Raw genomic sequence first — 26586 nt, 5'->3', positions numbered from 1 at the left:
GATGGGCGGACAGATTGGGGCTTTGTCAGCAGTAATCAGGGCACTACTCCGGTCCGTTGTGTTAAAGAGAGAGCTGAGCCGGAAGGAGAAGCTTTCAGTTTACTGGTTCATCTTTGTTCCAGTCTTCACCTATGGTCATGAGATCTGGGTAGTGACCCAAAGATTGAGGTTGTGGATACATGTGGCTCCGGTCATCCGGAGGGAGCTCGGAGTGGAGCTCCTACACATAGAAAGGAGTCAGCTGAGGTGGTGGTGTGTATGAAGGATAGTTGCCTTCAAACAGCCGGTGTGTAGACGGTACAGGAAGAACTCTGCCGACAAGAGACTTGGTCGAACACAGAAACCTTTTGATTGCCAACCAGGTCCGTATCAGAATTATAGATTGATGCATCAAATCTGGAGAGATCTTCAAAGCCCAGAAGTCCAATGCAATCTCTGTCTCACTGTGGGTGCTTCTCCCGTGAAGTAAGGTAAAACCTTTCCCGATATGGTGACCCTGAAGATGCTGCGCGCCCCCGTCAACAGGCACATAGCCAGAAGATAAGGTATACATATCTGGGGAGTGTGTTGAAAATGTTTTATATTTGACCAAGTGTATCTCTTATCAGGTCACACTGTACCTCCTTCGAGCAGCTGGTAAATATCAGACACTACAGTGGTTGATCTGGTTAGGATGCCTCCCAGTCGCCTCCCTTTGGAGCTTTTTCAGGCACATCCAACTGGGAGGAAGCCCAACTCACTGGAGTTGTGGGTCTGAGAGTGAAAATTTGGAAGACAACTGTAGTCACAGTGTTCACTTGACCATGGTAATGACGTAAAAGAGGAGTGTTTGTGTAATAACCTTGTGTCTCAGTGCTAGACAAAGAGGAGGTAAGTCATACAAAAATAATGCAACTGGTTTAATCATGGTTAATGCAGTAAAATCTTTTGTGTGATCATGCACACAGTTTCAAACTTGATTCTGTGTTTATAGTAAGAAAAGAGCTGGCAGTTAATGATAAAAGCTCAGAAGTCTTTATTATTGATGCTGTTGGAATGCAGCAAGTTTTTCATAGTTCTTATAGGTTACATAGATTATAGATAAATATAGGATCAAGTGTGTCTGGAAAATTAATGATGGAATACACCCACAAATGAAACAATTCTAAAAGATCCACCTAAATTTTTTTAAAGAACAAATGAATGAATGGATGGAGTAGGATGGAGAAATACATAGAATAACGCCAACATTATTTTGAGTCCTCTACTAGTTACCACCTGACCACTATTATTTATCTTTATACAGATCTGATCTGACTTTTTATATCAATCGTCAAAATGATCATTTTTACACCTCCCAATTCAGACTTTAAACATTGCTTAGTCAGTGCAAAAGGCCATTATTGCAGCGAATCTTCCGATACGATGCAGGGAATATGGTACAGGGAATTTTTTTTCAAATAAAAATAAAAACTATTAGGCTAATGCAAAAATGTATGAAGCTTTTTAGTCAGCAATAATATGTACAGCAAAGTATGATAACTAATATAATCTTGATTTAATCTTTGCAGGATGCAGTAGATCTATATATCAGCAATGTGTAGATGTTTATTGTTAAGATGAGGTTGACATGTGGGTAGACTTAAGGAGGACGATATAAATGCTGGTTAGCTGATACGACTGGCTTTTTCCATACTGTGGTAAATATGCTCACTATGGTGAAACTTTAGATTGTGCTGAAGTCTTTGTAACTCTGTCACCTCAAAGGATTAGAAAGATTACTATGTGCAATTGATGGAGCATGGAGGTTTGTGACGAGCTGCCTCATTACAGACCACATTAACAGATAGTCTGCAGTTAGTCCAGATTTTTCTCAGCATGACGAATTTGACAATACATCTGCATGGAGAAGATGAGCGCCAAGATCTGTCAAGAGAGAAGGGACATGTCAGCATTAGCATTGGCATTTGGGTAAGTAGCTGTAGCCAGAGGATACTTTTTAACTGTCTTTTAGTGAATCCTTCAAACTGAAACTGTGACAGTGAGGGAGACCTGTCACCTCTGGTCATATCTTGAATTGATGGGATGCACATGATGTCATTAGACATGTGACTGAGTGCAAAAAACCAGCTGGCTCAATGACTGTTGACTGTGACCGGCTGGAAATCACAGAAATGATGGTGAGAAGCTAATGAGCAATCAACTATACCAACAGATTCAGGAAGAAGTCGACTTTTCTTTTTACAGAAAAGAGACAACTGGAGTCAAGGCCTGGTATATTAGATTTCTGAGGAAACTTTATTGTTCTATAAAATATAATAACAAACCATAGTCATAATTATCTGGCATCTCCCATCAATATCCGTGAAGCCGCATCAGTATTGAATGTTAAAGCAGATGGAATAAAACCTTTCTGTCTGTTTTGTGGCTGAAGGTCAGACATTAGCTAATCCAGACAACTTTAGTGGAACCATAACGTGTCTTTTCCACGAGTGAAAATTAGACATGAAGATTTAAGTTTGCTTTAAAAGTTTATCAAAGGTTATTACTGACGTTTTGATGACACGTAACCAACTTTGGAATCCCAATTTCATTAGTCACACATCAAATGTTTTACCATAGGTAATGCATAATTGACACATCACATTCTAGATCAAACTTTCTACTTTCTAAATACAATTAAGTTGGTCAGAGGAGACACTGAAAATCATTTCTTTGGACTTAACTCTGTTAAGAAAGGTTCTAACTAATTATAGATTTTGTTCCATTATGAAAACTTTTCTGGAAATGGAGTTTGCATATTTGTATTTTAACACAAATAAAGTTGTATGCTGTGTTTAACAGACCCATGTTCAGTCGCATTCTAAGCAAAAATTGAATTTAGAAATTTGACAGCATCTTTTGTCCTGATACACATTTTGGATCTGAACTTCGGAAAGCATTCTGAACAGAAAACAAACTACCTGAAAAGATGGCACACACCACTCTCCCAAATGTGTACACCAAAGTGTGAATCAACATGTATAATTTAACAAAACTCTGTCTTTATGAGCCTAACTGAGGACTGGCAAACAATCACCTAAGGTTATAGATACAAGACTCTCAACCAACAACGTAAAGAGTGATCAATAAATATTAGAGATTCCTACCTGTACAACACCAATACACACTCCAAACACCAGGACGGAGTGAATGTTATTGAGTAGCCACTGTCTGGCCTTCTGATAGCATGGCTGCAGCAGACAGAGAGACAAGGAGTGTGAGGGAAGGAAAAGCCAAAAATCAACAAGTGGAGAGACAAATGAGGAAGAAAATGTTGAAAGCTTCTCAGAAGAAGTTTGAAATTTAGTAAATAAAAAAAAACTATAATTTTTCTTTATTGACAAATTAAAAAAATGTGAATTTCCATGGATTTAGGAATCATAGTGTTGGTTCCAACAAAGTGTTAATTTGAGGTGATGGTTGTGATAATCTGTATAAGGGGGGTCTGCACGGTGGTGTGGTGGTTAGCACTGTTGCCTCACAGCAAGAGGGTTGGTTCAAATCCCAGTTGGGGCCTTTCTGTGTGGAGTTTGCATGTTCTCCCTGTGTATGCATGGGTTGTCTGTGGGTTCTCCAGCTTATTCCCTCCACATGTTAGGTTAAACTAAGTTAGGTGTAACCACAGATGGTTGTTTGTCTCTGTGTGCCCCTGTGATGAACTGGGGACCAGGGTGTACCCTCCAGCTGATCCAAAATGCTGCAGGCAGAGTTCTGATGAGAACTAACAGCAGAGATCATGTTTCTCCAGTTTTAGCTTCTCTTCATTGGCTCCCTGTTAAATTCAGAATAGAATCTAAGATTCTTCTCCTCACATATAAAGCTCTTAATGACCGAGCTCCATCATATCTTAAAGATCTCATTGTAAGATATTTTCCTAACAGAGCACTTCGCTCCCAAACTGCAGGTTTACTTGTTGTTCCCAGAGTTTCTAAAAGTAGAATGGGAGGTAGAGCCTTCAGTTATCAGGCCCCTCTCTTGTGGAATAAGCTGCCAGTAAATGTCCGGGAAGCAGACACCCTTTCCACTTTTAAGATTAGGCTTAAAACTTTCCTTTTTGATAAAGCTTATAGTTAGGGATGGCTCAGGTAATCCTGAAACATCCCATAGTTAAGCTGCTATAGGCCCAGCCTGCTGGGGGACCTCATCTGTCACACCTTTCCTCACTTTGCTCAAATGATATTATGTACATGTGACATTATTGTGGTTATTAACTTGTGTTTCCCCGTTCCAACAGGTATCCTTTGAATGGTGTTATGGTGTTTTTCCGCCCTCTTTTCCCTCTTTTCTGTCTTCTCAAACCCCAGCTGGTCGAGGCGGATGGCCAACCTTCCTGGTTCTGGTTCTGCCAGAGGTTTCTTCCTGTTAAAAGGGAGTCGTTCCTTTCCACAGTCGCCACAGGCACGCTCAGGACGGGAGATTGGACTGAAGACAAGTTTTGGTGCAATCTGTTGGCTTCCTTAGCTCGGAAATTGTTTTTGAATTTGCTCTGTATGAATGAATTGGACTAATTTTGAATTTAACCAATTGGATTTGATTGGATTATGGCTACAATGAATTAGACTCCAATTGACTTGAATTGGACTGTATTATCTAAGTGCCTTGAGATTTATGATTTGGCGCCATATACATAAACTGAATTGAACTAAATTGAATACTCTGCCTCTTGCCCAATGACAGCTGGGATAGGCTCCAGCCCCCCACGAACCTGAGTTGGATTAAGTGGCTATAGAAAATGGATGGATAAACAGGCCTTTCTGACTCTGACTACAGCATTCACTGTACTGTACTGTTGTTTTGTCAGGGCCAATAACGTCTCGTCTAAACTGAGCATAAATTAAAGTCAAGGGTCAGTTTTATAAATAAACTTGCTTGAGCATGAACACTTGAACACTCATCATTTCACTGTAGATAAATGTAACAAAGTATATTAAAAAATTACCTTTAGTAATATTAAAAAGAGACTTTATTTTCCCTAATCCTTAAAACCATGATTTAAAACCCTAACCAAAGAATTTTGGAGCCTTAATCTTACCACAATTTTGTTATCTTTCTCTTAAGGTTTAAAATATATATATTTTTTAATTATTCATCCAAATATTGGTGTATTTTTAATGTATCGTGCAAGGCTTAGATTACATAAACATTTAAAATGTCAGTTTTATTTTCATGAGGACTTTAATCAAACAGTTGTGATGAGATGTTAAACAAACTGAGTAAAACTAAAAGAGTGATCGATTTAAAACGACTAAGTGTTTTGTCGTTTTAAATGTATTGCAACGTGGACTCAGTATTTTTGTTTCTCTGTGATGCATGAATAAAACAATGTTTAATTCACATCATCACTGGTGCAAACCACGGGATTACTATAACTCATAAATTTGCTAGTAAAACAGACTGGGACAGTCAACCAGGTAATAATCGCTGTAATCTTAGTTAAACACACACTTACAGGTGCCTGTCCTCTGTCCTTATCATTCTGTGTCATTTTTTGTTTTATGTTTGATACTTTTACAAAGATCGTGCCGGACCCAATTGACCTTTGCTGGCATCTGGTTATCATCTCTACTTTTTTTTTTAGCCAAAAAATTTAAACAATTAGACAAAACATTCACGCCACACAGACAAACAAGAAAACTAATCTGTGTCTAAAACCTAGAAATAACTGATGTTATGTCCCAATTTAATATTGTTGTTTTAAAAATCCTAGAGAAAGCAGTTCCGCATCTGAAATCAACAACTTGCACTCGGGACATAATACTTTTTAAAAAGGGTTTTTACCTCAGTAGAAAGTGATCTCCTACAAATAGTTAACAGCTCACTGGCATCAGGCATTTTTCCCAAGTCACTAAAGACAGCTGCTATTAAGCCACTCCTAAAGAAGAAAATTCTGGACGCTTCTGATGAACAACTACAGACCTGTCTCTAACCTCTGTTTTATATCCAAGATTATTGAGAAAGTTGTATTTAACCAGCTCAATGACTTTCTGAATGAAAGTGGAAGTCTCAATAACTTTCAATCAGGCTTCCGACGTCATCACAGCACTGAAGCAGCTCTGATCAAAGCGTTAAATGACATTAGGCTGAATACTGATTCTGGTTATGTTTCAGTCCTGGTTCTGTTGGATCTCAGTGCTGCGTTTGATACTGTAGATCACAGAATCCTGTTGCACAGGCTGGAAAACTGGGTTGGACTTTCTGGAGTGGTCCTTAACTGGTTCAGGTCCTACTTAGAAGGCAGGAGTTATTTTGTTACAACTGGCAGCTATGAATCTGAGCGAGTGGCCATGACTTTTGGAGTCCCTCAGGGGTCAGTTCTTGGACCTCTTCTGTTTAACTTGTATATGCTCCCTTTGGGTCAGATATTGCAGAACTTTAACATCAATTATCACAGTTATGCAGACGATACACAACTTTATGTGTCTCTGTCACCAGACGACTGCAGCCCAGCAGACGTACTGTGTCAGTGTCTGGAGGAAATAAGCTCCTGGATGAGAGAGAATTTCTACAATTAAATGAAAAAAAAAACTAAGATCCTTCTGTTTGGTAGCAAAGAGAAGAAGGTCAGCATTGGTAAATATCTTGAGACTCGGGCCCTTACAATCACTGACCAAGTTCGTAACCTTGGCATGTTGATAGACTCAGATCTGACTTTCAGCAGCCACATCAAAGCTGTCACCAAGGCAGCTTTTTACCAACTCAGAAACATCAACAGAATTAAAGGTTTTCTCTCCCAAAAAGACCAGGAGAAACTCATCCATACATTCATCTCCAGCAGACTCCATTACTGTAATGGTCTTTTAACTGGACTTCCCAAAAAGAGCATTAAACATCTGCAGCTCATCCAGAACGCTGCTGCTAGAGTTTTAACCAGGACTAAGAGATCTGAACACATCACACCAGTTTTAAAATCTTTACTCTGGCTTCCAGTCAGTCACAGAATAGATTTTAAAAGCCTACTGATGGTTTACAAATCTCAGAACGGTTTAGGCCTAAAATACATCTGTGATATGTTCAGAGAATATAAACCCAGCAGAGCTCTTAGATCCAAGGACTCAGGTCAGCTGGTCCAGTCCAGAGTCCAGACTAAACCTGTTATGCTGCAAACAAGTGGAACAAACTGCCAGAGGAGATTAAACTGTCACCAAATGTAGACATTTTTAAATCCAGGTTAAAAACATTTCTTTTCTCATGTATTTAGGCATGAAATCTGCACGGTATCTTTTAACTTATCTAGACTGTTGCTTGTTTTTGATTATTTTAATTCATTTTAATTATTTTATTTTTCTTTCTCTATATATTATTTTATGTATCCTTAATGCTTCTTTGGCTCCCTGCTTTAATGCTTTTATTTTATGTAAAGCACTTTTAATTGTTTTGTACATGAAATGTGCTATATGAATAAATTTGACTTGACTTGACTTCACCTTTGCCACTACGCCAAGCGCTTCTGTAACAAAGAGTGGACCAAAAAAAAAAAAAAAGAAAAGTCGAGTGAGTTCCGAGTTTTTAGTAAGGAGTGGGTATCCAAATATTTTTTTACTAAAGTCCAATCAAAGGCTGTATGGCTTATTTGCTAAGAAACTGTTATTAAGGAATACAATATCAACTGCCATTTTTCCACTAAGCATGCTAACTACACTTGCAACAAGTCCATGCAAGAGTGGCTCGCGCCCATTGGTTAGCAGCCAATTCTCAGACTCAGCATGATCATTTTCTCCAAACTATTCAGAAGTCAAGCACTATTGCAAGTTGTTATCAAAAGCCAATAAGCCTTTCTTTGAAGAGAAGTTTTTTAAAGAATGCATGGTAGAGATAGCAGGGGCCTCATGTACAAAGGGTGCGTATGCACAAAAAAGTGGCGTACACACTTTTTCACATCAACAATCAGATGTATGAAGAGTGAAATGACCGTGGAAATGTGCAGTGCCTCACGCCAACTTCAGGGCTGTCGTACGCACTTTTCTACAGCTGTTGATTCTTTGGCAACACTTAGAGGTGATGTTGGGAAACTGTTATAATAAATAAATGTGAACACAATTTTTCCTCTGACTGAGTAATGTGCACATCTGAGAAACATGAACAATTAACACACCCATGTGTCTGCAATTACACGAGTGGATATAAAAGCATGCGCAAAGTGTTGCAGTGCATACCATTAAAAACAATGGCTGCTTTAGCGGTATTGGAAGACATTGTAAATGGTGCAGTTGGAAGAGAGCGTGTGTTCAGAGACTGACAGGATTTGCTGGCACATGATGACAACTGGCTCATCAGCCGTTTTGAGGGCAGTCCTCCTGGAACTGTGCACAGAGCAACAGCCGGCGTTAGAGCGCAACAGCTAGGAGCCATGCGCTGCTTGTGCCACAGGTGACGTGCACACTGGGGTTTAAGGTGTGCCAGCCCTGTGCCAGCCCTGAACCGAGCCATGCCAGCCGAGTGGGACAGAATTATCTGCATCTCAGCAGGTATATCAAATTCCCACAATGCAGTTGAACAGGCCAACATTGAAGCGCAATTTGAAGCGAGAGCCGGTTTTCCTAATGTAATCGGAGCTATCACCTGCACACACAGTGCTATAACAGCGCCATCACATGATGAATTTATATATCAACAGGAAACATTTTCATTCCATCAATGTACAGATCGTTTGTGATGTGCAAATGCTTTGTGGGTGGGGGGGGCTGGTTCAACGCACGATTCATACATTCAGTAACAGAATTATTGGGAACAAACTACAAGCTGGCACTGTGTGCGATGGGTGACTTCTTGGTGAGTAACTTTATTCGTGTAATTGTCCTAATATTATTCCCCGTGACGTGCATTGAACATGTGCGCCCCCAATTTCTATCTCGTCTTCACAGCATCATAGTTGATGGTTAAAGTTAGTAACTTGCTGTTTTTTGCTGGTTAAACTACAGCTTAAGATCTTTCTAACAAGCCCCTGATTGTCTCTGTGAGCAAATGTTAATAACCCTGTGCATTAGGTGTGAAATGTCTTAATCAGCCTCACCTTTTCCCCGGCACACTTCTGCACTAGTTTAATGTATGAACACGTTTGTTGTAAATTACACAAATACATAGTTATTTACCTTTAATCAGAGGCACCCACACCCACCACCCCTGAGCAGAGAGCAGTGTCACCCACAGTTGTACCGACTCTCTGTTCAAACAGCCTCCCACGCCTGTTTCGGCCACACTTCGGCGGTGGGCAGCCAGTCTCCGCTTCACATCCACCTTAATATCGGACCACTTCTTCTTCACCTCTGCTTGTGTGCGCTTCTCAGACTCCACAGCATTAAAAGGCTTCGCTCACGCTCTCCCACCCACTCCTCTTACGTTTGCTGCTTATATCGTAGGACAGCGTGCCAAAGAGCACATTTTTGCGGGCCTCCACCTCAGAAAGTATCATCTCCATCTCGCTTTCCGTTAAGTTATTCTTTTTTCTTTATTTTCTGATCGTGCAGGGAGGGGACTCGCAGGTGCAGGGCTCATTTAAATATGATTTGCATATTTAAGTAGGGGCGTGGACAGGGAGGAGTTGGGTACTCCGACATGTGCGCTCAATTTCACGTTGATTGGGATGTACAAACGAAATGTGTTTAGATTCATGCGTGCACACACATTGATACCAGATATTTTTGTACATGGAGGGCATTTTGTTTTGAGCTTATGACATGTTTCAGTAGGAAATCCACGCAAGTCTTTGCACATGAGGCCCCAGGTCTCTAGTGTCCAGAGAGCAAAAACTATTTTTTTTAAAAATTAGATTGTCACAGGACAGTGACTTGTCATATCGAACCATGTCTTCAAGAGTTGTTTTAAATGTCTGCAGCTATCACTATCAGCCTCGTTCACCAGCTTTCAGCCGAGTTCATTTGAGCTTGGTCGCCTTCACATGGTGCTGTGGTCTCACAAATACAGCCTCCCAAATACAATAAGTGTAACAGGTGGTGTATGGACCCAATTGCAGTACAAAGGAGTCAGAAGACAGTGGTAAAAAGTTCAAGGCTTTACTGAAACTCTGAAACTGGAGCAGCAGGCACCAGCGGGCTCTCGTTGACCGGCTTGACCTTGGACACATGGAATGTCGGGTGCACCCGCATAGACCGAGGGAGTTTGAGCCGGACAGCCACAGGATTGATGACCTTCTCGATAGTGAAGGGCCCAACAAACTTGGGAGCCAGCTTGTTGGATTCCACACGCAGTGGAAGGTCACGGGTGGAGAGCCAAACCTTCTGCCAAACCACACTGGAAAGGAGACAAACCGGTGGCAGAGCTGGTAAGGGTGTTGTGGGCATATTCCACCCACAACAGATGCTGGGACCAAGAGGATGGGTTCTGTGACACCATACACCGGAGGGCCGTCTCCATTTCTTGGTTCTTCCTCTCAGTCTGGCCATTAGATTGCGGGTGGTACCCGGATGACAAACTGGCCGTGGCTCCCAAGAGGCTGCAGAACTCCCGCCAAAACACTGATGAAAATTGGGGCCCTCTGTCCGAGACCACATCAACAGGAATCCCATGAAGGCGGAAGACGTGGTTGAGGAGCAGCTGGGCTGTCTCTTTAGCTGACAGGAGCTTAGGCAAGGACACAAAGTGTGCCATCTTAGAGAAGCGGTCCACAATGGTAAGAATAGCCGTCTTCTCATTCGATGGTGGCAGGCCTGTCACAAAGTCCAGTGAAATGTGGGACCATGGGCGATGTGGCACTGGGAGAGGCTGCAGGAGGCCGGATGGTGCTTGACGCGATGTTTTATTCCGATTGCAGATCTGGCAGGCTTTGACATACTCCCGGGTGTCCTCCTGTAACGTGGCCCACCAGAAACGTTGTAGAAGGACCTCCCGGGTTCTCTGGATCCCAGGATGGCAGGTCAACTTAGGACCATGGGCCCACTGGAGTACATCCGACCTCAGAGCTGCAGGCACGAATAAACATCCAGTAGGGCAGGCACTAGGACCAGGCTGACTTTCTCCTCAATTTCCCAAGTCAGGGATGCCACAACACACGGGGACGGAAGGATGGTGTCAGGAGCACTGGTGCCATCATCCTCCCTCTGGAACTGACGTGACAGAGCTTCAGGTTTGACGTTGCGGGAGCCGGGTCTGTAGGAGAGGGTGAAATTGAACCTAGTGAAGAAGAGGGCCCATCGTGCCTGTCGAGAATTGAGTTTCTTTGTGGTTCGAATGTACTCCAGGTTCTTGTGGTCCGTCCACACCAGGAAGGGCTGCTTGGTTCCCTCCAGCCAGTGCCGCCACTCCTCCAGGGCCAGTTTAACAGCAAGGAGTTCCCGGTTACCAATGTCATAATTTCTCTCGGCTGGGGAAAGACGCCGAGAGAAAAAGGCACATGGGTGGATCTTCTGGTCACTGGCTGCTCGCTGGGACAGCACAGCCCCTACACCCATGTCAGATGCATCCACCTCTACGATGAACTGCCGTTCGGCATCAGGAACTTGGAGGATGGGTGCAGAACTGAAGCGGTCCCTCAGGGTCTGAAAGGCTGTATCTGCAGAATGGGACCATCGGAAGGAAGTCTTGGAGGATGTCAGGGCTGTGAGAGGGGCAGCGATGGAGCTATAGTTCCGGATGAAGCGCCTGTAAAAATTGGCAAAGCCAAGGAACTGCTGCAGCTTCTTACGGGTTTCAGGGACTGGCCAGCACCTAACTGCGTCCACTTTGGCAGGATCCATCTCCAGGTGACATTGAGTCACAATGTAACCCAGGAATGACACAGTCTGTGAGTGAAACTCACACTTTTCGGCCTTCACGAAAAGAGAGTTCTCCAGCAAGCGTTGGAGGACCGTCTGGACATGGTGGATATGTTCTTCGCGGGACTTAGAAAAAATGAGGATGTCGTCCAAATAGACGAAAACATATTTGTCGATCATGTCTCTGAGGAGGTTGTTGACCAAGGCCTGGAAAACTGCCGGGGCATTGGTGAGGCCAAATGGCATCACCAAATATTCATAATGTCCGGTGGGCGTGTTAAAAGCAGTCTTCCATTCATCCCCCTCTCGGATGCGGACAAGGTGGTAGGCATTACGGAGGTAGAGCTTGGTGAAGATCATGGCTCCTTGAAGTAACTCAAAGGCTGAGGAGATGAGGGGAAGAGGGTACCGGTTCTTTATAGTGATGTCATTAAGTCCCCTGTAATCAATGCAGGGGCGCAGGGTCTTGTCCTTCTGCTCGACAAAGAAAAATCCTGCCCCAGCAGGAGACGAGGGTCGGATAATACCGGCAGCCAGGGAGTCATTGATTTAAGACTCCATGAACTCCCGTTCAGGACCAGACAGGGAGTACAGACGCCCCTTGGGAGGTGAAGTGCCAGGCATCAGGTCAATGGAACAGTCATAAGGCCGATGAGGGGAGCAATCGCCTTAGTTTTACTGAACACCTCCCGGAAGTCATGGTACTCGGCAGGAACTCTGGACAAGTCAGGGCAGGAACTGGAGTGCGTTGTCTGCTGGGGTACAGAGGCCTCTTTAAGGCAGACCTGGTGGCAGGAGTTCTTCCAACCGAGGATGCCCCCTGTGGCCCAGTCGATGTGGGGTCTGTGTCGACGTAGCCAAGGGTAGCCTAAGATCAGTGGAATGTTGGAAGATGACAGGAGGTGAAACTGGATGGTCTCATGGTGGTTACCGGAAAGTAGCATGTGGACAGGAGAAGTCTGGAGAGTGACAGTCTCCAGAAGATGGCCATCAAGGGCTTTGGCAGGAATTGGGGTGTCAAGTGGAATCTTCTTAAGTCAGAGTTGTATAGCTAAGCTCTCAGCCATAATGTTGGGATCTGCACCAGAGTCTATAAAAGTGGGCAGGGTGTGTGCACCACCAGGAAGGAGGAGCTTGACTTGGAAGAGCGGGCGCAAGCTTGAGGAGGAAGACTTTGCTGCCGTGTGACTCACCAGGACTTCCTCACTCACTGGTGAGCCCTGTCTTTTAACGGGCAGTGGGAGATAAAATGTCCAGCTTGTCCACAGTACATACACAGATTCCCCTTACGGCGGCGCTCTCGCCCTTCGGGTGTAAGCTTGGTGCGGTCCACCTGCATGGGCTCAGACTCTAGGCCAATATCCATAGCGGGTAAAGAGGAACCGGAAGCAGATGAGTAACCTGGCCAGCGGGCTGGGACGAGATGACCAGGAGTGTTCTGTCTCCTCTCCCTTCTCCGGGCCTGTATGCGGAGGTCCAGCCGAACAGTAAGTTCAATGAGACTGTCCAGTGTGGAAGGTACAGGATAGGAAACCAGTTCATCTTTGATGTAGTCTGCCAAACCATGCAGAAAAGCATTGCGCAGAGCCGCAGTGTTCCAGTCGCTTCGACGGGCCCTGGTCCGGAAGTCGATGGAGAAGTCAGCCAGTGACTGGTTCCCTTGGCGCAGGGAGAGCAGATCACGGGCGGCATCAGATCCGGAAGTGCCCAACCCGAAAACCTTGCGTAGTTCATCAGAGAAGGCCTGGAATGATGCACAAGCGGAAGTCCGCCTCTCCCACTCTGCTGTTCCCCAGAGGAGGGCTCTGCCGGTCAGGTTGCTAATTACGTATGCCACCCTGGCATCCTCGGTGGCAAACGTGTATGGCTGCAGGCCGAAGAGTAAGGAGCAGGAGGTCAGGAATGAACCGCAGAGTTCAGGGTTTCCATCATATCGCTCAGGGGTTCCCACTCTGGGCTCGGAGATTATTCTGGGCTGTGGCAGAGCTGGAGCAGGAGTCTCCAGTGTGGGGACTGGAACTGCAGGAGGGCAAGTGGACATCAGCTGTTGCAACTGGGCAGAGAGGGCTGCAAAGGCATTGGTGTTGGCCTCTGTAGCTCGTCTGGCGTATGCATCAGCCTCCTCCATTCTCTGCTGCTGTTGCATGAGCGCGTGTTCAATCCTCTCAAACCGATCCTGTGGTGAGGTTGGGCCTGCTGGGTCCATGTCTGGCCAGATTGTACTGTAACGGGTGGTGTATGGACCCAATTGCAGTACAAAGGAGTCAGAAGACAGTGGTAACTCTGGCAGACAGACAAACGGTTTAGAAACCGGCAAACAGGAATCAGGAGAGGAGAGGCAAAGTTCTTGGTCAGGGACAGAAGGCTGGATCGAATTACCAGGAGGCAGACGAAGCAGGGAATCAGGGACAGGCGAGGTCGGTACCGGTAAAGCTGGCAGGAGAACGTTGGAAAGACTTGCATTGCAAAGAACAATCTGGCAAAGGATAGAGTGTGGAGCTGGTGACTATATGCTGGGCTGATTGCATGTGATGAGAGGCAGCTGTGTGCACAGGTGAGTGGAGTTAACTGATGAGGTGTGTGTGACTGACAGGCTGAGTGGGGCAGAAGCAGGATCAATGGAAAATTACTGATGGTTGAATGACTAAACTGTGACAATAAGGACTTTTTAAATGACTTTTCTGATTTCCTGGCTGAAATCATGGGTAAATATGACCATGTCCTTATTGTCGGTGATTTTAATGTTCACGTGTGTTATCCTGATAAGCCAATGGTTAAGGACCTCCTGGACCTCAATGACTCTTTTAATCTTGTGCAGTCTGAGTCTGGATCTACTCAAAAACGTGGACACACACTTGATCTCATTTTGTCACATGGTTTGCCTGTTTTTAATCTTGAGATTTGTTTTCTGACCACATGCCTGTTTTATTTGAGGTTGCTCTTGACTGTAACACAGTTAAATCTGGCTCTATTGCTGCTCGTCACATCAGTAACCCTTCCACTGCTGTTAATTTCTCAGCTGCTTTTAATCAGAACTGCGTTTTCCCAGAGTCTGTGTGCAGTACAGTGGAGCTTAGCTCATGGTTTCACTCCACTTGCCTTTTTTGGACACTGTGGCTCCATTAAAAACCAGGCAGCCTAAAACTAAACCTGAACCCTGGTTAAAAGACACGACTCATATTGTCAGACATAAGTGCCGAAGAGCTGAGCGCAAGTGGAAGAAGGACAAACTGTCAATATCAGCGAATAGTGAAAGATGCTAAAAGAAAATATTTTTCTGACATTATGCTTTCAAACTGTCACAAGCCCCGTGTTCTGTTTAAGACCATGAAGTCGGTTCTTAATGACTGTCTGTATGGATGCCTCCACTACTGTGTGTGAGAACTTTCTGCACTTTTCTGCTCTATTGTCACCTCATGCTTACGACCCTTCAATCTCTGTTCCCTGCTCTGCTGTTTTTAACCAGTTTGAGCCAGTGACTCTGTCCTTTTTACAGGAGATTGTTGGTTGTTTTAAGCCCCGAGGTTCTCCAGATGATGCTGTCCCTCCTCGACTATTTAAAGAGGTTTTCGCCACTATAGGGCCGTCTTTCACTACTGTCATAAATCGAAGTTTGTCCTCAGGTGTAGTCCCTGAAAATTTGAAACATGCGGTAGTTCAACCACTGATTTAAAAAAAAAAAACTGGTCTAGATCCTACTTGTTCTTGCCAATTTCAGGCCAATCTCCAAACTACATTTTATTTAAAAAATCCTCGAAAAGGCAGTCCACTGTCTACTAATGACCTTTCTAGAAGAGCATAGCATTCTCAAGGTTTTCCAGTCTGGTTTTAAAACCCTGCCCAGCACCAAATCTGCACTTTTAAGAGTTTTTAATGACTCTCACGGCTTCACCCACCTGTGGGCACGTCTTGACTCCCAGTGCACTTGGAAAGGTCCACTGGGGCATGCCTCGAAAACCAGATCAGGTCAGTAGTTAAATCGAGCTTTTTCCAGTAGAGGCAGCTGGCCAAAATAAAGTCAATCCTTCCAAGGCAGCTTTTTGAGACAGTAATCCACACCTTTATTACTACTCGGCTGGACTACTGTAACACACTCTATGTGGGGGTTAGTGCGTCCTCCATCGCCCGTCTTCAAACGGTTCAAAATGCTGCTGCATGTCTTTTAATTGGCACATGTAAATATGAGCACATTTCCCCCATTTTAGCCTCACTTCACTGGCTGCTCATACACTCCAGGATCCATTTGAAAATGATTTTAATTGTTTTTTAATCTCTCAGTGGACTTGCCCCGCCCTACCTCTCTGAGCTTCTTCACCCTTATGTACCCACTGCTCTCTCAGGTCAGCTGACCAGCTGCTCCTCATTGTGCCAAAAACTAATAGGAAGCTCAGAGGGGATTGCGCTTTCACAGTTGCAGCTTCAAAACTTTGGAACAATCTGCCTCTGCACATGAGCCAGGCCTCTTCTCTCTGTTTTTAAATCCCTTCCTAAAACTGGCTTTTTTCCTTGGCTTTTAACACCATGTGAGACTTTTATTTTATGTCATTTTATTTTGTATTGATTTTATTGTTTTTCTTATTGTATGGTTGATATTTTCATTCATGCTCTCACTTTTTAAATAATTTTTGTTTAATAATTTTTTCTTTTATTGCAATTTCTTGTGAACATTTGATTCATTATGTCTTTATTTATCCTGAACAGCACTTTGGTCCACTGTGGTTCGTTTAAAGCAACCAATTCACAAAGAATTAGTGGGCGAGTTAAACGGAAAAATTTAGTCATTTAAGCTATATACGTTAGCACATTAGAATGTAAGTGACAATATAAGAGCCACTCAGCTCTTAATCTTATCAGACGGATTAATGACAGTTTTGTTACAACAAAGGAATTTTTGACCACGAGGAGTGGACTTGTATAGCAGGGTGTCTGGTATCATTGAAAGGCTGAAGCTGTCTCGATATAAGCTTGGTAATGTCACCATGGATGGATTGCTAAACTTAACAGGAATAAACGTTAGGCTCTTAAAAGAATCCAGGATAAGACGAGAGAGGAAAACCCTGAGCTGGATATGATTTTCCTACACTGCATAATCCATCAGGAAGCATTGTGTAAGTCTGTATTTCAGCTTGATCATGTAGTGAAGCCAGCCGTAAAAAGTTACTTTATATGAGTTACATCACTGGATGATAATTAAATTACTGGAGGAAACTGATGCTGATCACCAGCTCTTGGTTTATCACTCTCATGTCCACTGGTTACTTTTGGGGAAAGTATGTCAACGAGTGTGGGAACTCAAAGGGAAGATTAGCCAATGGAGTTAGTCAGGAAAGCCAACAATTTTCCTGAGCTGAGTGACACAGACTGGCTTTGGGATTTTTTCTTTTGCTGGGGACAAGCAGAAAGTGGAGCTACAAGGGAAATATCAGTTTGTGCACAAAATGTATACAAATCTGAGAGCCTTATGAGCCAAATTTACTTTATTCTTGAGACAAATTCCAACAAATGATTTGTTCATTTCCCCACACTAGCTACGCTGAAAGAGGCTCCTCAACATGTGAAGATATACAGCAAATCACTAGACGACTTGCTCGGATAATTCTGCCGTCGGTCTTGACAAGTCACTTCAGCTAGTGTCATGTCCCCTTTCACAATACTGTAAAACAGCGCTGCAAGATTTTCAATTGGAAGTCATCAATGTTTAAAGTGACTCCCCCTGAATGGAGAAGTTCAAATCCTTTAAACTGGATTAGTTTTATGCTTCACTAAACAAAGCCAAGTTTGGCACAGAGGATGCTGGTGTTGGCTCTACCTACATGTGTGTAAGCAGATATTTGGCGTGTACATCAACAAAGGATCTGAATTAACTGATGAACACCTAAGATCTGTCGTGAGAATTGCCTCCACTAAAAGTTGATGCACTGGCAAAAAAGGGTGACCAACAACACTGTTCCCATTGAAACTGAATGTAAGTGGAATGGCTTCTAAATGTAATTTGTATTAGGTTACCGGCCCTTCTGTCAAATTTTAAAACTTATTGTTTTTTTTTTTTTAAACTCATTATTCCCTGAGTCAAAATGTTTGCACACCCCTGACATGCTATTCATGATTTATTTGGCTTTCTGACAGTGTCTCATATCATTGTAAATTACTATACCACCATTGCTTACCTACTGACAACAACACGAGTATTTCACAAACATCCATGGCTAAATTTTCTGTCCTAATTGCTGTGTGATTCAGACAATCTCATGATTTTAGCAGAGATTACCAATCCAAAAAATATAAGCATAGCTGAATTTTCACACGTTGGTTTTGAACTACAAGGGCACTTTTTAAAACTTAGCAGCAAACTAACCTCACTCCATCCAGTATCACACTTTTCTGTCCCAACAGAGCAGCAGGATGCAGGCAATGTTCCATTCAGGACTTCATACCAGTCTGTTTTGTTGGTCACACCACAGCATTTGAACTAGAAACAGTAAGTAAAAGAAAAGAGCAGTAAATCTCAGTTTCTATACATAATTCATGTTTTGCTTTTGATTTATTGGTTAAAGATTTCTCATGAATAGTGATACCACTGAGGGGCCAACCTATACAGCTACAGGAAAGTTTTAACCCTTTTTTAACATGAGGCATACTGATCCACTGAAGATGCAGTGTCAAACAACTATGAACTTACATAGCATCTTTTTAACATTTCAATGAAAAACAATTCTAGGGGTCTAATTGTCTCATAGACAGGGCATCCGGAAAGTATTCACAGTGCTCCACTATTTCCACAATATCCTGTGTTACAGTCTTATTCCCAAATAGATTAAATTAATCTTTTACCTCAACATTCTACACACAATACCCCACAATGATAGTGTGTTTAAAACTTTGCAAATTTGTTAAAAATAAAGAACAAAAATAAAACATTTACATAAGTATTCACAGCGTTTGCAATGACCCTAAAAATTGAGCTCAGGTGCATCCTGTTTCCACTGATCATGCTTCAGAATTTTCTACAACCTGATTGCAGTCCACCTGTGGTAAATTCAGTTGATTGGTCATAATTTGGAAAAGCACACACTTTTCTATAAAAGGTCCCATAGTTGACAGTGCATGTCAGAGCACAAACCAAGACATGAAGTCCAAGGAATTGTCTGTAGACCTCTGAGACAGGATTGTATCGAGGCACAGATCTGGGAAAGGCTGCAGCATTGAAGAGCCCACTGAGCACAGTGGCCTCCATCATCTGTAAATGTAAGAAGTTTGGAACCACCAGGACTCTTCTTCCTTGAGCTGGCTGCCCGTCCACTCCGAGCGATCAGGGTAGAAGGGCCCTAGTCAGGGAGGTGACCGAGAACCTGATGGTCACTCTGACAGTGCTCCAGCATTGCTTTGTGGACAGAGGAGAACCTTCCAGGACAACAAGGATGACCATTTCTGCAGCACTGCACCAATCAGGCCTGTATGGTAGAGTGGCCAGACAGAAGCCGCTCCTCAGTAAAAGGCACATGACAGCCCGCCTGGAGTTTGCCAAAAGGCACCTGAAAGACTCCTACCATGACAAATAAAGATCTCTGGTCTGATGAAACAAAGATTATTGAACTCTTTGGCCTGAATGCCAAGAGTTCTGTCTGGATGTACAGAGACCTCCTTAATGATAACCTGCTTCAGAGCACTCTGGACCTTGGACTGGGGCAAAAGTTCATCTTCCAACAGAACAACCACCCTAAGCACACAGTCAAGATAACAAAGCAGCAGCTTCAGGACAGCTCTGTGAATGTCTTGAGTGGCCCAGCCAGAGCCCAGAACTGAGTCCAATTGAACATCTCTGGAGAGATCTGAAACTGGCTGTGCACCGGCACTCTCCATCCAACCTGATGGAACCTGAACGTTTCTGCAAAGAAGAAGGTGGGAAACTGCCCAAAAATAGGTGTTCCAAGCTCGTTATCATTCTACTCAAAAAGACTTGAGGCTGTAATTGCTGCCAAAGGCGCTTTAACAAGTATTGAACAAACATTGTGAATACTTATGTAAATCTTTTATTTTTAATAAATTTTTTATAAGTTTAAACTAACTTGTTTCTCTTTGTCATTATGGTTTATTGTGTATAGAATTTTGACATTTAAAAAGGTGAATTTAATCTATTGGGGGAATAAGCCTGTAACATAGGATATTGTCGAAATAGTGTAGTGCTGTGAATACTTTCTTGATGCACTGTATGTTTCCATGCTCTGTTTGGTACAGAATGCTCACCATTTTCTGTACATTATCCCAGGAATTTTTCAGTCCAAGTTCTGATGTATACATTTTCATACCCTCTTTTAATTCAGCTTGTGCTTTTGAATCCATCTGAAAAATGAAAGATACACAGTAACTTATTCAAATAATCACTGTCATTTGTATTGTGTGTGTGTGTGTATATATATTTATATCCATACATTATTTGTTAGATTGCTGAAGACTAGGCAGACAGTATACCTTTGCACCTCACTAGTATATTCATCGTCTGACACAGAAATAAATTGCCATTCACATTTGTCTTCACAATCCTGATAATTGGGAGTCACCAATTAACCAAGATACATCACCAGGGTTAAGAATACCCTCATCCTGGATCCACACCTGGGGAAAATTTTTGTCTGCTAGAGAAAGATGGTTGGGCCTTTTGTCATGGGTTATGGCCAGACACAGTCTTAATGACCCACATGAGACCACTGTCTTGTGGAACCATCACAAGCAGGAAGTGTCATAAGGGGCCAGTGCAATGTGGACTGGGACTGGTCCAAGGTGCAAGACTGGTCCCTGGTGGCTGACACTAAACATCACTTAACTGGTTGACAAAAGTATCCAAAAGGTTGAGAGATACTGGCTAGATATAGTTGGGCTCACCTCAATGCATAGCATGGGTTCTGGAACCAATCTCTTGGAGAAGGGTTTGAATTCATTACACTTTGGAGTCACCATGGGCAGGAGGGAGCAAGCAGGGGTAGGCTTACTAGTGGTCCGTCTTTATGGCTCCCAAACATTGTGGTATTCCTTGTTGGATGAGAGTGGCTTCCCTTTGTCTTTAGCCTGGAAACAGGCTCTGCCAGGTTTTTGAACGTATGCCCCTACCCACAGTTAATTCCATTGTTCTGCGAGAGGATTTCAATTCTGTTATGGGCAACATTATTGAGTTCAGAAAGGTATGAATGCCTAATCTAACAAACCCACCCCAGAAGCATAGCAGCGAGGATGAAAGTTAGGATCTGTCCAGTGGAAGTAGGATGTAGAAGATTTGTTGCAAAGTCTGTTGTCTCATTGTTGGGTGTAAGTGTGAGGAAAATATAGTGAAGGAAATGTCAGATGAGGCAGTAAAGTCCAGTCCGTGGATTTGGATTAGAAGAAGCAATAGCAGCTGGGGGCCCAGCAGGGAGAGCACAGGGGGGTAAACAGACTCTTGGGAGAAGCAAGGAAGAAATCCAGAATGTATCTAAGTGGAGGGTGTGGCCAATGTGAGCCTTTTTAAACCATGTGGCCATTTCAGCTGAGTTGGTCTGTATGGCCTTGTATTTGCTGGCATTTTTGTAAGACTGTTTAGGTGAGTTTGTCTACTGAATCTGCTTGTGTATCTAGTCCTGCCTCCACCTCTGGCACCCTCTTTACTTTCATTACCCCCTACCCAAACCAGGGTTTGAATCCCATTCCTTGTTATCTTTACCTCTTTTATTTCTACCCCCTACCCGAATCAGGGTTTGTATCCCCACCCCGCTGTGTCTGGTGTGCAGTCTGTAGCTGATAATAATTCTACTTGTGGAAAAAACAAAAGGTGGTTGTTGTGGTGTGAGGAGCAGTGATGGCTGGCATTAGGGGAGTGACTCTGGGACGCCAGTGAGCACTGCCTAGCCTCTTGGAGGTGTCGTGGGCCCAACTAGACGAAACACTGATGAGGTTTCCACCTGATGACCCCAATGACATGGTCAGCACTGCTCACTGGTCTATGTAGGGATTATAGGGATCAGGAGGTTCTTCATTAGGTACTGAGCCAGTCTTAGAAGGTTAATTGTTGAAATTAGGGAATTATTCACTGAGTCTGGTCCATCTGACTCAGTCATCAATACCTCAATATAGATTTGCCCAGCCTTGTATATACCCATCGCAGTATTTATTACTTGTACATACTCATCTCAGTACATATCATCTCAGTAACTATATCCACCTCAGTATTTATGTCCTTTACCTCCAAATGTTTCTTCCAATGTTTATTCATGCTTTTCCTAGTGTTTATTTTTGTTTTGCCTTATACCTAATATATATTCCTGATATTGCCTTTTGTGTTTCACTGCCGAATGATGAAGAGTTGCCAACAGCATCTCTCTCCTTTTGGTTGTTGCATTTGTTGTTGTATTTTTTGTTGATGGTGAGATCACCTTGTCATGGAAGATGTGTATAACCAACACAAGAGTCACCTCCGTCAGGACCAGGAGCAACAAGATCACAAAGAACTGCAGAAGACAGGAGAGCAATAGCAGAAAGACATGTTGTATGCAAGATTGGAACATCTAAATATGACATGTATATTTGCTGATGGTCATTTTCTCACTCCTATCATATTTGGTCATATATATTGGCCACTCTCTAATAAAGACACAAAATTCACCTAAAAAGGGAGTATCTTCTTCTTACCATGCACAAAAGGCAGCACTGCTCCTTTAGGGCTCCGAGGCAACCCAAGAATCCTGTTACCATAGTAATGCCACCTGCGACCAACAGCAGATTGGCAGCTGAGAGTGATGGAAAGGACAGGGGAAGAGAGGAAAACTCTGCCTGTGTGAAGGACAACCAGACTCCAACCCCAAACAAGCCACATCCTCCTAGCTTTGAAAAAAATGCAAAGTCACGAATTTAATGTCTTAAACAACATTGGAAATCTAAAATCCTGATTGAGTATAAGATATAATGGGGCTGACTTGGCATGCTTTATAAGTCAGCCTTAAATAATTTCAGATGCAACACTAAATTAGGAGAGGCTTCATAAAAATCTCAAATCGTATTATGTATTTTGTATTTTCAGTGAAAAGGGGAACTGAATAAAATGACAATTTGGGGATGATTCGTGCAAATACTAACCCAGAAGATGAGATTAAAGACAAACATCAAATATTTGACACAGCATAAACACTTCTGGGACACTGACATCCTGTAAAGAAATTAGGGAGAGACAAGAGCAAAATAACTGTTTAAACAATGTTTCATATCACCAGCAATATCAGCAGTTTTTGCTAGAAAAAGTGAATTAAGCACAATTTTTTCTTTCGTGTTTGGATAACTGACTCGGTAATGAAGTGCAGTATCTGTCAAGGCCTGTAATAATTTTGTTCTTTAAAACACTGAAATTTTACTCCATAAAAATTGACTCTCTTGTTGACAGCACTATAGCTTCAATGCGTACAACACTGGTCAATGTTGCCCCTCTGAAAAGGAAGGTAATCAGTCAGAAGAGGTTGGCTCCTTGGTATAATTCACAGCTGCGTGCGTTAAAGCAGACTGCAAGAAAGCTGGAGAGACAGTGGTGTTCCTCTAATTTAGAAGAGTCTCAATTAGTCTGGAAAGATAGTTTAATAACGTTTAAGAAAGCCCTTTGTAAAGCTAGAACTGCTTATTATTCATTATTGATAGAAGAGAATAAGAATAATCCCAGGTTTCTTTTCAGCACTGTTGCCAGGCTGACAAAGAGTCCGAGCTCTGTTGAGCCATGTATTCCTTTAACTCTCAGCAGTGATGATTTCATGAGATTCTTCATCAATAAAATTGTTTCTATCAGAGAGAAGATTAATGGAATCCTTCCCATTATTATCACTGATGTATCATCAAGTAGAGCAGCTTTAGAAGTATCTTTAGAACCCGATTTGCATTTAGACAGCTTCTGCCCAGTTGATCTCTCTGAGCTAACAACAGCAATAGTCTCTTCTAAACCATCAACTTGTATGTTAGACCTAATCCCAACCAGACTGTTCAAGGAGGTTTTCCCCTTAATTGACACTTCCATATTGGATTTGATCAATCGGTCTTTGTTCACAGGATATGTACCTCAGACTTTTAAGGTAGCTGTAATTAAACCTTTACTTTAAAAACCTACTCTTGATTCAGAAGTGTTGGCTAATTATCTACCTATATCCAATCTCCCTTTTTTGTCTAAAGTTCTTGAAAAACCGAGATGCTGTAGTGTCACAAGATTCTGTGAGACTATAGGCAGGATCAAAAATGGCGTACTTCTAATCTAGCAAACAATTCAGTAAGTTAATTACTTTGCCAATAACTATAGTTTAAATAAATATATTTTTAGAAGTGCCTTATCTTAAACACACTGGGGTACAGCAAAGAAAGTCTGAACAGCCAAAAGGATTACATTGTCGAGTGTTTTGACAGGATCGTCATGGGGATAACCAACCAAAACCCCTCACTCAGTAGAACAACTTCAAGCTCCAAAGGAAGTCGCAACAAAGAGTTACCCGGAGTGATGTTTCCAACTGCGAATGATTCGACGGACTTTTTAATGTCAATCGATAAGAAAGTATCCAACACCCGTTTGTCCCTGATTGAGATTATACATAGGGAATTTCAGACATTACGGGGTTGTTGGAGTTCAGCCAGCAATAGGTGCAGACTCTGGCTGCAAAGAGCGCAAACCCTCAGAGAGTCGGTGGAATCCCTCATTGGGGGAATTACCCACATTTTCAAAGAGAACAAAAAAATGAAAGAAACATTACAGGCTCGCAGTATGAGGGATAACCTGTGTATTCTGGAATCCCAGAGCAGGTGGATGAGGATCCTTAACTAACAATAAAAAACTTCATCCAAGCAATTATTTTTATATGGTCACATTGATTTGGATTGAATACACATGACTGGAGCAGCCTATACAAAATCCTTTTTAATTTGGGGGCTTTTTCTTAAATTTTTTGCTTCAACCAATAAAGTAATGTAGCTCATGTCTTATATCTTGTTTTATTATTATTTATAGTACGTAGCCTCAGTGAAACAACATGATAGATGAAGCCCCTTTTGCCCTTTTTGTAAAATATTTTTTGAACTGCTGTAGTTCATCTACTGTAGATGCACATCATTAACTTAGTGGCAGTGTCATTAGATATTTGTTGCAGGCGACAGTCTTTTCCTCTGTCCATAAAAAATCTGACACCATTGTTGTCTGACCTTAAAAAAAATAGAATGAAGATTAAAGAAAAGTGTTTAGGATGGGTTAGTTATTTAACATTTTTGTAATGTTGTACTGTACCCGCTTAATACGCATGTCTCTTCATGTGCTTGAGCACATAGGCATTTTCACTCTAAAAGTCCAGTTTGTCTGTGAGTCATGCTCACAATCACCACTGACCCTACACAGGAAGTCAGACAGGAAGGAAGCTCCCTCCCCTACTCAATCACCCTAATTATACTGCTGAAGGCATTTCCCATAAATCTTGTGAGTCACAGCAAATCTTACACCGAACACATACTGTATACATGTATATATATATATATTTTTTTCAATTTACTTATCAATCTATTACCAACTTTGTTGGGAGAAAAGTCTGATGGAAAAGTGATTCAAAACATAATGTTAAGTAAATGCTATAAAGCAAGTCTAACAAATGCTCAGTATACCTGGTAAAACGTTAATGATTATGACCTAATTAATTGATTAATTACATATACAATTCATAATCAACCTCGAAAATCTAACTGAGAGGCAATGAGGACCAGTTGTGCTATTAAGCAGAACCACTTTGTGGGAGTGAACCAGCTGTACTAGTGTACTAAAATGTGAGTAAACTAATAGATTAAAAGCCATCATGCTATTTCCCTGTTGCTTCTCATATGACATCATTGTGGTTTCATTTTATTTGTCGCCTTAATCCATATACACAAACAAACTACCACCTTTAAACACTGATAGCTTAAGCAGTTGACACTGATCATAATAAAGCCTTTCCCAGCCTTCAGACTCCCATATAGCAATACGGTTAACCATCTGTGGGATGTACAGGAACAAGACTCATCCACAGAGACCCCACCCCAAGAACCACAAGACTTCAAGGATCAGTTGCCAATGTCTTGATATCAGTTTCTACAGGGCAAACCCAGAGCTCCTGCGTCCATGTTCCACTGAGTAAAACAATACTAAACACAATATTTCAAGTCAACACGTCTTATTCCATAAACAGTAATCATTCCATTTAATAGTTTCACCATGCTGAGTTGGAACAGATTATTTTATCAAAGTGCAGTTTCTGAAAATGTTCTACCTGTGTAGTAAAAGCTGCGCTTCAAAGAGACTTTACCTGAAGATGAGTTGCAGCTTCGTCAAGCCTTTTTCAGATCATATGTCCTTGTCACACTCCTCTTCATAAATCTAGACTCTTTGACGCCCAGGTTACTAGGTTTGGTCTCTGGACCAGCCAGAACTTGGAAGCAGCTTTACTTGCTTCTCTTTCTTTTCTTCACCAGTAAACCGAGTCTGCCTTCTTTTTTCTGTCAACTTCTTGTTTCCTAGATTTAGAAGTTAAATATAATTCACATCTTTAAGGCTTTATTCTTAAATTGATATCCTTTTTTCTATAGTTTTCTGTCCCACCCTCTATCTCTCCCCCTCTCTCGTCAATGTTTTCCAGATGTGTGTTTTTCCTGGCCCCTCTCTTTGTCCCTCCCCTTAACCATTTTTTTCACATTACTCCCTCCTTCAGATCTCAGCCTGTAACGTCTCCCTTTTTTTTCCTCTTGCTCCAGAAATTTGAGGTTACTCTCTTCTGTCCTCCATTTCAATGATATGTATGGTACATACAGCAGAAGGTCATGCACACAAACACACACCAGCGGGCACACTTCC

The 26586-nt window shown here is 42.4% G+C and overlaps 3 protein-coding genes across 3 annotated transcripts in view; 1 reads left to right on the top strand and 2 right to left on the bottom strand.

Moving 5' to 3' along the window:
- bcl2l12 (BCL2 like 12) overlaps positions 1-26586 on the top strand; it is a 138371-nt gene that overhangs the window by 18333 nt on the left and 93452 nt on the right. The window lies entirely within an intron of this gene.
- Positions 1-26586, bottom strand: part of cln3 (CLN3 lysosomal/endosomal transmembrane protein, battenin) — a 313824-nt gene that overhangs the window by 230063 nt on the left and 57175 nt on the right. The window lies entirely within an intron of this gene.
- Positions 992-26355, bottom strand: tspan4b (tetraspanin 4b). The gene is made up of 8 exons (XM_072369049.1): positions 26042-26355; positions 22830-22899; positions 22386-22577; positions 22130-22204; positions 19974-20069; positions 18085-18198; positions 3129-3212; positions 992-1905 (listed from the first exon to the last, which is right to left on the bottom strand). Exons 2-8 carry the CDS (start codon positions 22896-22898, stop codon positions 1837-1839), a joined length of 699 nt encoding a protein of 232 aa, XP_072225150.1. The 5' UTR covers position 22899; positions 26042-26355; the 3' UTR covers positions 992-1836.

Source organism: Leuresthes tenuis, unplaced genomic scaffold (assembly GCF_036924035.1).
Source record: "Leuresthes tenuis unplaced genomic scaffold, fLeuTen1.0.hap1 SCAF_17, whole genome shotgun sequence".
Lineage (NCBI taxonomy): Eukaryota > Metazoa > Chordata > Actinopteri > Atheriniformes > Atherinopsidae > Leuresthes > Leuresthes tenuis.
This window is presented reverse-complemented; position numbering and strand designations above follow the sequence as displayed.